A 10387-nucleotide genomic window follows, 5' to 3' on the forward strand; every position below is an offset into this window, starting at 1 on the left:
CAGAGAGGGTTAAAAATCGTACCTGATTCGATGAAGAAGCTTGCCGGAATCGCCGTGGCGTCGTCGGGAACAACCCAAGAAAACCAGTCGATATCATCGACTGGTTTCCAGCTTTCCGGCCAGGGAATCTGGAGAGTCATGATGGCCAGCTTGAGTCGGATCGAATGGGACCAGCGCCGTTGTCTGGGGTGGTCGGAAGGTGGAGTTATCCGGCCACACAGTGCCCGGGTCTTCGTTTCGCGGGAGGAGGCTCGGGGGAGAGAGAGTGTCGCATAGAGGAGAGAGAGAGGATTTAAAAATATGATCTGGCAAATTACTATTTTACCCCTCATCGTAACTTGATCATATTTTCTTCGTTAAAACTTCAATTCAAGCCCACTACGTGTCTACGAACTCGTATTGACGTGCTCTACGCAACGACACAATTAAAGTTCCAAAATTCCTTCCAGGTCAAAAAGTCAACTTTAAACCTAATAAAATATTCTAGGGGTATAATGGTCTTTTAGTAGAATAAATTAATAATTAACTATTAATTTAGGATCGGGTTGTTACACGTAAAGCCCGGTCCGAGCCTAGCCCAATAACGACCCCTAACTTAACGGATTGAGAGTGCAAGGATAACTACAACATACCAAACTGAAATTAACCCTATTCAATAAATCAAAAGATGGGCCTTAGAATGTTGGGCTTATGATTTAATTAAACAAAATATTTAATTAAATATTTAAATTATTTTAAAATTCAAACATCATGCATAATTTTTAAATTTTTTCCCCAGTTTAATTAATTAACTATTTGAATTTATTTAAAATTTCAAATCTGGCATAATTTTTTAAAATTGTCTGTTTGGATTGTATCTATAATAAATACATGTTTCAACACGTTCCAGTTTTTTATATTTAAACACTAGTCTCCAAATTTTGGATCCTCACTAGAAAACTCATGTTTTTTTTCTGCACATTCGCAACGTCTAGGACTATGAGGTGAAGTTCTGATTTTGCTGCTTTCTCAAACTATCAGCCTCAAGCATCAGCCCTTCCAATTGGGACTCTGTAAGTAATATAGACCAAGCTCGGAATTTAACGCCATTTCATTGGGTTTGGATTTTCGCACACCAACTGTTTGAATTATTGTCTGAGACATGAGTTGACAACATTTATTGCAATTCTTCAGGGAGTAGGGTCCTGTTCAGAATATTTTATGATGTAGTCTTTTACCTCTGTGGAAACAGTCAAAATTGTTCAAATTTGAAGAGGACTGGCATTTGGGGGCATTTGGAATGATAAAGAGTTTGGTCTTGCCTTGCAAGGTGTGTTTGTTATCTTCTTCTTAAGATACTATGGCATTGAAGTTTTTATCTGCCAAGTTTCTCTAGTTTTGATTTTGTTCAATATTTTTGTTGTGACATAGGCATTGAAGTTCCCCTCTGCAAAGTTTGAAGGGTCTAACCAGTTACGGCACAAAGGAAAAAAAATGGAGCTCACTATAACACGCCCTGATGATTGGCATCTTCACCTTCGTGACGGGGAACTTCTTCAAGCTGTAGTTCCTCACAGGTTACTTTTGATTGATATATGCGCACATATGTTGTTGTAGATTATGGGTTGTTTTCTGATGTCAATATTACCTGCAGTGCAAGTCACTTTGCAAGAGGAATAGTGATGCCAAATCTGAAACCTCCCATCACCACCACAGCTGCAGCTGTGTCTTACCGAGAATCGATCTTGAAAGCACTGCCTGCCGGTAGCGACTTCACTCCTCTTATGACTCTCTATTTGACAGATACCACAAATCCTAACGAGATCAAGCTTGCAAGTAAGCCCCCCACTTTATTTGATATGCAGCTAGCTTTTGGTGTTTTTAATTTAAATCATGCTTCAACTCTAGTCAACCCATTTAAAGCTTCAAAAATCTTCGTTTTATCATTCTTTTTGTTTTTTCACGATTCAAAATGATGATAGCATAACTGAGAGTTGATATTATCCGTGGTGATATAGTTATCCATTTTCTAGTATTTGTTTTCTTTAAGTATTACAAATTGATGGTATGTTTCTACTGCTAAACCTTGTATGCCTCATCAAAGTTTTTCCTTTCTAATATTGCCACCGTATGTATCAACCTTTTATTATTATTTTTTTCCTTCGTTTAATAATTTTCTTGTCTGTTTGTTTGTGATAAGTTTATATGATTTATCAGTGGTCCAATTTATATGATTTATCATTCATTGGCTAGTTAGATGCATGCAGGCATTTTTTAAATATAGCTTTTCTTCTCAAAATGGAATATGCACTTTCGTTTTTAAAATTTCTCTTTCTTTTTCTTTACTTTCTTAGATTAGAGAATAGTGCCCCATGTTGATTCTGATTATATCGACAGAAAGAAGTGGGGTTGTGTATGCTGTGAAGTTGTACCCTGCTGGTGCCACAACAAATTCTCAAGATGGGGTTACAGATCTTTTTGGAAAATGCCTACCTGTCCTTGAGGAGATGGCCCAACAGAATATGCCTCTGCTGGTATTCTTACTGCCTCAAAAGCTTGAACTCTTTTCTTTGTCTGCTTAGACTGAAGTGTTGGTTAGGGAGTTTTGATCGTATGTTTTCTTTCAATTGTAATTGAGGACATGAAAAGAAAATTCATTAAAGCAGCTATTTCCTTATAGTCACAATGTTAGGCTGGCCAGCGTTGTTTTTAAAGATCCTTATGCTATTTTGTAAATTAAGTCAAGTAAAATCAGACCCCAATTTCAGGTTGATGTCTTCACAATTTACATCTTGCTGGCATGTTTGTTGAAGAAAGCAGTTAATTTTAGGTAGAGGAGGAAGCTCAGAAATTACTTTTTTCTTTATTATTCAGAATTGGAATTTAAGATAAATTGTAATGTTTTCTTTATAATTATACCGGAGGTTTCCCATTATAGGCACATGCAGAAGCTTAGATAATTGTGTTTATATTTCCTAGAATTTGAATACTACAATTACTTGCCTTTTGTGTTATCATTTAGGGTTTTAATTGTGTTATCATTTGGAGTTTTAATTATTACGTTTTGTTAAATCTTATTTAAGGCTTTTCTTGTCATTATGGAATTGCCTACATATAGGCCTTATTGTAATAGATTTTACAGACATTTCCTTATACATGTGCATGGTTTTACCTAATTTCGAGCTGTTAACTGACTCATTGTTTAACTTTAATGTAAGTTGTACTACAACATATAATGGATTACGTGTTGAAGTGTACTTCTTTCCTTCACAAGTTGTGTTGTTAGTCCATTTGTTGACGACATCATCTGGAATGACAACCTATAACGAACATCCTGTGCTATTTTATTTTAGGTTCATGGAGAGGTTACAGATGCTGACGTTGATGTATTTGATCGTGAAAAGGTTTTCATTGACACTGTTTTACAACCTTTAATCCAAAGACTTCCACAGCTGAAGGTTGTGATGGAGCATGTCACTACTAAGGATGCTGTTAAGTTCGTAGAGTCTTGCAAAGAAGGTATGCATAATCAGTTAAACGCAACACATCTGGGTTCTTACATTCACAATTTTCCTCTTTTTGGACAAGAGATGCATTTCAACAACTGGATTTCCTTATTATACAAGTTTTGAATTGAACATGCCAATCTCATGTAGTTTTATTTTCTAGGTTTTGTAGCAGCCACAGTTACTCCACAACATCTTCTTCTGAATAGAAATTCTCTTTTCCAAGGGGGATTGCAGCCTCACAATTACTGTCTGCCTGTACTTAAAAGAGAGATTCACAGTAAGTTACATTAAAATATTTCAGATGCTGCAAACCTTTTATGTGCTAAATTGGACTTTCAAGCACTGTTGCTGGTTTGTCCTCGTGGTGCACTCTCAAATTATTTGATCTTGCGGAGTTGCATGTTTCACTTGTGATTTATAAACAACAAAATAAGTAATCAAGTATTTTTTTAGTTCTCTCTCTTTCTCCCAAGCTGATTTATTATTCCTCATCTAGGACAGGCTATCGTGTCAGCTGTAACTAGTGGAAGTAAAAGATTTTTTGTTGGAACTGATAGTGCTCCTCATGAGAGACGAAGAAAAGAATCTTCTTGTGGGTGTGCTGGTGTATACAGTGCCCCTGTTGCTCTATCATTATATGCCAAGGTCTTTGAAGAGGTAATAATTCGGGTATCTGCTTATGTTGATAGCTTCCTGTTTGCACTTATGTTTCACTTTCTTCGTGCTAACGGTTAATTTCATATATAACCAGTGAGGCATCATAAAAACATAGTCTGGTCATGTGTATACAGGAAAAATTGGGAAGTTTGGGAAATCTTTAAGGATCTAAAAGGTTGGTGATTAAATATAACTTGGTCATGTGTAATGTTGAGATACAAATACACAGTGCAAAAGAGTGAGCTGATCCAAGTAGGAGAATCAAGGAGTGAAGGAAGGTCAAGATAATCATGCAGTGAAATCTAGTTATTACACTTGGAAAAATAAATAAATATAGTTATGACAAATTCTACCAAATAAGGAACTTTGTAGCTGACCCTATACATTTGGTATTCCAGTTGAGTTGAGTAGATAGGTTGGCAGTTTCATCAACTTACTCTGTGTCTGTTCTATTATATATTTAAATGAAAACTGTGATATTTGCTACATTTCTGCTGCCAATAGGTTTACATGTCAGTGACACAGCATGGTATTACAAACTTTGCTTATTTCAGGCAGGTGCTCTTGACAAGCTAGAGGCCTTTGTAAGCTTCAATGGGCCAGACTTCTATGGACTTCCTCGAAACACGTCAAAGATAAAGCTGAGCAAGACTTCATTTAAGGTACCAGACTGCTTCTCGTTTCCATTTGGAGAAATCATTCCAATGTTTGCTGGGGAAACACTTGAATGGCAGCCATCCTTCAACTGATTCATCTTTCCGTACTCAAAGACCAAGTTGTTGGAATTTACCTGTTAATCATTCATCTTTCTCCTAATTTTCACCCCTGTAATGCTGGAAATTCGAATTGGAAGGGACCCCGGTTTTTATGCTTATTTCATGTATACAGATTGTGAAGCTTAATTTAAAATTGATAACATGTTTTAAATGCTTGATCGATCTTCTGATTGTGATATCCAGGAAATAAATGAAGACTGAATTGAATATGTAATTTCTGTAGAAAAAAATCATTCATAAGTAGAACATTAGAAAGATTCTTTGCCACTCGTAGGTGTGGGAAAAGCTTTAATAAATTACTGATTAGGTATCTGGTTTTTGCAACACTGCAGCTTGTATCTCTTCTTTAGCGGATATTGCTCAATTTCATTTCCTTGCATAAACAAGTACCCATTATTTTTTTCATTTATTGCCATTTTATCTGCGTGCACTCCCATATGCTTTGTTTCCTCATACATTCTTGTTTGAGCTTGCATGGCCAAAAACTTATTAATTTCTTTACACTTAGAAATCCAATCTAATCCGGAGGTACGATTTGTTTTTAATGTAACACTTGCGTGGTGTTGTCAACCAACAAAATTATAAGATGTGATACTAATAAGTATATATTTTAAGGTATAACATTAATATGTATGAATTGATAACATCACGTCACGGTGTTATTGTCACATCGCAAAATTTACCCAATCAGGAAAAGCATTAAATTATCACACTTACTTAACACTAAAAATCAGCCCATTCCATCAGCATGCAACAAACTAACTACCGGGAATGCAGCATACGTGACCACCTTTCAATTCCTACGCAATTGCCTCTCTCTCTCTCTCTCTCTCTCTCTCTCTCTCTCTCTCTCTCTCTCTATTAAATGTGTTTGATAAGTAGAAATGGAAAAAGGTAGCATTTGTCTTGTACAATGAAGGTGGTGGTAGAGAATTTGACAGGAAGTCTCTTTTATGTTCAAGTGGACAACAATGCCACGGTTGCTGATCTAAAGCGAGAGATTGAAACCCAACAGAAACTCCCTTACGACCGTATGATCTTGATTCTCGGCGCTGATGATCATAGACTTATGACGAAGGACGATGGCGATGATGGGGTTTCGCTCGTTGATTATGGAGTTCAAGATGAGTCCCACATCTATATCTTCTTTGATCCCCTTGATGATGGCTCCACTCACCGTTTTCTACTTACCTGGCCTGATTCTCTCTTGGGGTGGGCATAGCTGAGCTCCCATGCCGAAGACCAAACATTCCAAGGGAGAAATCACGGAAAAATGAGAGGGAGATTAAAATAGCAGATAGTGAATCTGGGAGTCATATATTTCTTTTCTCTTTTATTCATGACCTTCTGATGGTATGGATAATCATTTGTTACCTAGTGCTTTACAAACATTAGATAAGTGGCTTTTTTGTAGTGCAAATTAAATTGTTTTTGTAATATGTTGTAATATGCTTTTATGCATGTTTCTTTATTTTTTTTCTCTTCTAGAAATTTACACAGCATTAATTCATTTTAAAATATCTTTTTATATATAAGTGATAGTCTAGATTACTTGTTTTTTTTTTTTTTTTTGGTTGTTGAGAAAATAGTCTAAATTACTTTCTTTGTTAAATTAATCTAATTTATCGAGAGGAAAATTTGAACTTTGGTGCAAAGGAATGGGATAATTGCCCTAATCATGTAGTGTCGAATGGCCTAACCAACATATATTCATTAAGTTTTAACATAGAATCACCGTGTTGAGTAGTCTCAAATAAATTGATTAGGGCAATATTAACTTTGAGTACTTAAGAACAAGACTTTTTTTGTACTTAATAATTGGGAAAGTTTCAGCAATACTACGTGGACTTTAAGTCGTTGGAAACTTTGACCCCTTAAACTTTGTTTGTATTTTTATTTATTTGCAACATTTTACGATCTAAACTAAACTTTGGTAGAAAAATATCATATGTTGTCAAGACTGTGAGGATTTCCTTTAAAAAGAGTCGCGTGCAAGTCACATAGCACATGTACTTTCTTTTTTGTGCCAGATGCCACATAAATTTTTTTAAGTTAAAATTCCACATCTATTAGTTCTATTGAGCATAACTCAACTCTAAGTATTGGACCTAGGTGGTTAAGGAGGACAATATCGGTGCACGGTTTGGTCAAGAGTAGACTCCTATTGGGCCCATTAGTACAACAATTGGTATCATAACTTGATTCGGATACATCACACTTGGTTCAAGGTGGAGCCATTAACATGTTTGATGAGGTGACTCAAACAAATTCGTAGACCAACGGAGAAAGGTTGAGTGGGCTAGTGAAGCAAAGTCAAAGGCTCTAGGAAGTCCTAGTGGCGGCCAACTAGGTGGAATAAGGGCTCCTAAAAGCAAGGCTCAAGAAAGCCTTGTTGGAGGAGGTGGGTTGCGGGGAATGTCATCCTTGGAAATTGCGAGTGTTGTAACGGGCAGATTACCTTAGCTTGGATCTTATTGGAGAATTAGAATACAACAACAAACTATAAGTTCAAATGTAGATGGTCCATTTCTAATTGTACTGAGACATTTTAAGTTAAATATCCACACCTGAAGGTCCATTGGACCTAATCCGACCCAAAGTATTGAACTTAGATGTAATTAAAATGTGGATAATAATAGTGCATGATTTAGACATAAGTCGGCTCCTATTGGGCCGTTGGTACAAGAAAAATGTCGCAAAAAAGTACATGAATAGATAAATAATTGAGGTGGTCAAGTGTCATGCTAAAATTTTGCCTTACTAATTTTGTCTATAGTTAATACAACTACCATAAAAGTTCTATAGGTGGTTAAACCAAGACTTTTGTAGTTTATTCTTGCATCTCAATATCCACTGCGACAAACAGCGCCTTTAAATACATATAACAAATCTCCATCATCAACACCATGCCATCTGAGGCTGCAATTGTCCCTCATGATCCTCTGCTTGTGTATGAACAAATACTCATCAATTGGCAGAGTTTTACTGCTCAAAAGCAATTGCCTCAGGTCATTAACTGTGCTTGAGTCCTTCATTTCCAATGGAATCATGGCAGCATTAAGTAAACTCGAAGAAGTTTGTACCACTACACTCAGCCTTCTCACGGGAAGCTCATCCCTTACACGACTCATGCCCTTGAGGAACACAATGATTTCGGAAAATTCACTTATGCCGTACTCGCTTAAATTGCGAAAATCTTCGTGTAGCTCAATCCCAGAAAAGAAGAGTGACATTCTTTTGATGGGGGTACCATCCATGATCTGTAATTTTTCTTTAAGGCTACGCACGGTTTCAGATCTTTCCACCTCTACGTGAAGTTGCCTTGCTGAAAACTTTATGGTAATTTGAATTTTACTAGAATGGTATGAATTTAAAGGAGGCCCCATCCATTTGATGGTGAGGTGAATATTTGTACCTTCAGTGATAATTGGATAATCTTCCATGTCTAGTCCATCTAATAACTCCCAGCCAGAGACTACAAGGATTTGTGAAGCCACTGGGGCACCCAAGATTTGTTCTATCTTTCTTTTGATTTCAACAACGGGTTCTTTGAGACTCACTTCTATGCAAAATTTGTGTCCCCATGAAGTAATAATAATCACCCTCATCCTATCCTTATTAATATGCAAAATACTAGATGTGTGATAGGTGTTTTTATTTTTCTTTTATGCCAAATTAGCTTCAAGAAAACTCAAATATCACCTTTTAGTGGCTGGGCAAGGAGCGGTTTTTAAGGTCTGGATTGAGAAGGGAAATCAAATTTTGATGTTAGAGTCATGTCACAGGAATGAGTATTCCCATATATTAATCGCATGCGATTGTATTCTAAATTCATTCAGAAAGCATTCTCGGATGCTTTGACCAAAGGAAAAATAGCATTCACAAATTTTGATCATGACTCATGACCAAGATTCATGCATGAAACTCTCTCTCTCTCTCTCTCTCTCTCTCTCTCTCTCTCTCTCTCATGCATGCATGAGCTTAAAGAGAAAATCCCAATCTGGGATTTCGTTTGACTGTTTGATTATTCTTTAGAGCATTTCCATCAGTTAGCCCCTTGTCATGGCAAGGGGAGCCCTAGGGCAGCTACTATTCACGTGAATGGTGGCTGCCCTAGCCCCCCTTAGCAAAGTGTGTTTCCAGCAGTTTAGGCTTGCCATGGCAAATACTATTCATATTTTTTTATTTTTTTCACAACTTTTTTTACTTTAACAATTAATTTGGATAATATTTTCGGATAAGATTTTTTGGTTTCTACTTGTCAATACTATTCATATTGGATAATATTTTCGGATAAGATTTTATTTTATTAGTTGTATTGGTTGGTATTTATAGGAAAAAAAAGTATGAGGATTTGGTGTTAAAAGTGAAGAGTATTGGTTGGTATTTATAGACATTGGCGAACCCAGAATTTTTGTAGCAGAGGTGCAATATTGACTAAGTATGAAAAATGATTTTTCGGAATAATTATTTTCTCAAGATAATTTTTGGCGGCTTTTATTCCTTACACATCAAATAAGAAAACTTGATTTTATGAAATTTTAATATGAAGTATATATTGACTTAATGAGCCATCATTTTTAGCATAAATCGTATTTTGCACTAAAACCGATTTTTCATATTTTGATTTGATGGGAATTTGATTTTCTAGTATTTTTATTTGAATCCAAATAGGGGTACTTCCTTATTTACATTGTAAACTTAAGTAAATTGAGTAATATAAAAATAAATAAAAGTAAAAGGACAAAGACATTTGCTTAAATGTTGAAAATGGAATTAAGGTATAGAGAAAAAAAATTCAGTAATTTTTTTAAATTTTTATCCTTTTTTTTTCATTTTTTTATTGCACAAACATTGGCTACCGTTGGATTGCTGGAAAAAATATGATCGGAGAGCCTAGCGCTCGCCACGTGGACGATTTAAAAAAATTTGGACGCAGGGCTGACGTCTACGTGACGTCAGCACGCTGACATCAGCCTTGCCCTCGGGCCAGCCCAGTCTTATGGGTCCCACCATTTGCCCGGGCTGGATTTTGTTGCTGGAAACCACTTTTTTGCCTAAACCCCCACCAGCCCGAGTCCAGCCTTAGCTGCTAAAAATGCTCTTAGTATCTGTGTCCGGTTTCATTTCTCTTAGGGTCTCCTTGGTTAAGACCTTTGTCGTTAACTTATCGAGCCATCCCAATGCAATTGCCTTCTATGACCGTAGCCATGTCTAAATGCTTCATCCTTCTTACCTTGAGACAAAAATGTGTCAACCTGTAAAGAGAAAAATCAAATCTTAAATACATTTATATGTACATATCTAGAACACTATCCGATCAAATTATTAAAATTTAGCTTAACCTCTTCAAAATCATTTTTCCTCAACTAAAACCCATATCTTTATTTTTGTTTGAATAAAATCTTGTTTTTTTCTAAATGAAACCGATGACTAGGATCCAACTTGGTAAGTTACCTAATCATG

The 10387-nt window shown here is 36.2% G+C and overlaps 3 protein-coding genes across 4 annotated transcripts; 2 read left to right on the forward strand and 1 right to left on the reverse strand.

Annotated features, from left to right (window-relative positions):
* The first annotated feature begins 921 nt into the window (after nucleotides 1–921).
* On the forward strand, nucleotides 922–5079 carry LOC117622242 (dihydroorotase, mitochondrial). Of its 2 annotated transcripts, none has more exons than XM_034352845.1 (9): nucleotides 922–1052; nucleotides 1174–1309; nucleotides 1411–1556; nucleotides 1634–1815; nucleotides 2377–2513; nucleotides 3333–3498; nucleotides 3649–3765; nucleotides 3985–4145; nucleotides 4700–5079. In XM_034352845.1, the coding sequence occupies exons 2-9, from the start codon at nucleotides 1280–1282 to the stop codon at nucleotides 4892–4894; spliced, it is 1134 nt and encodes a 377-aa protein (XP_034208736.1). In that variant the 5' UTR covers nucleotides 922–1052; nucleotides 1174–1279; the 3' UTR covers nucleotides 4895–5079. The 2 variants fall into 2 exon arrangements, with proteins under 2 accessions (XP_034208736.1, XP_034208737.1); XM_034352846.1 differs by having other exon boundaries at nucleotides 1232–1309.
* Nucleotides 5080–5834: 755 nt separating this feature from the next.
* Nucleotides 5835–6143, forward strand: LOC117621749. The gene has a single exon (XM_034352301.1). It carries the CDS (start codon nucleotides 5835–5837, stop codon nucleotides 6141–6143), a length of 309 nt encoding a protein of 102 aa, XP_034208192.1.
* A 1621-nt stretch (nucleotides 6144–7764) lies between these two features.
* LOC117620575 lies at nucleotides 7765–8529 on the reverse strand. The gene has a single exon (XM_034350684.1). The coding sequence runs from the start codon at nucleotides 8527–8529 to the stop codon at nucleotides 7765–7767; it is 765 nt and encodes a 254-aa protein (XP_034206575.1).
* Between the last annotated feature and the right edge of the window lie 1858 nt (nucleotides 8530–10387).

Source organism: Prunus dulcis, chromosome 3, assembly GCF_902201215.1.
Source record: "Prunus dulcis chromosome 3, ALMONDv2, whole genome shotgun sequence".
NCBI lineage: Eukaryota > Viridiplantae > Streptophyta > Magnoliopsida > Rosales > Rosaceae > Prunus > Prunus dulcis.

Coding starts and splice junctions, on each gene's coding strand:
- LOC117621749 (XM_034352301.1), top strand. CDS start 5,835: ATGAAGGTGGTGGTAGAGAATTTGACAGGAAGTCTCTTTTATGTTCAA.
- LOC117622242 (XM_034352845.1), top strand. CDS start 1,280: ATGATAAAGAGTTTGGTCTTGCCTTGCAAG. Junction 1,557..1,633: donor CAAGCTGTAGTTCCTCACAG/GTTACTTTTGAT, acceptor TATTACCTGCAG/TGCAAGTCACTTTGCAAGAG. Junction 3,766..3,984: donor ACTTAAAAGAGAGATTCACA/GTAAGTTACATT, acceptor TTCCTCATCTAG/GACAGGCTATCGTGTCAGCT.
- LOC117620575 (XM_034350684.1), bottom strand. CDS start 8,529: ATGAGGGTGATTATTATTACTTCATGGGGACACAAATTTTGCATAGAA.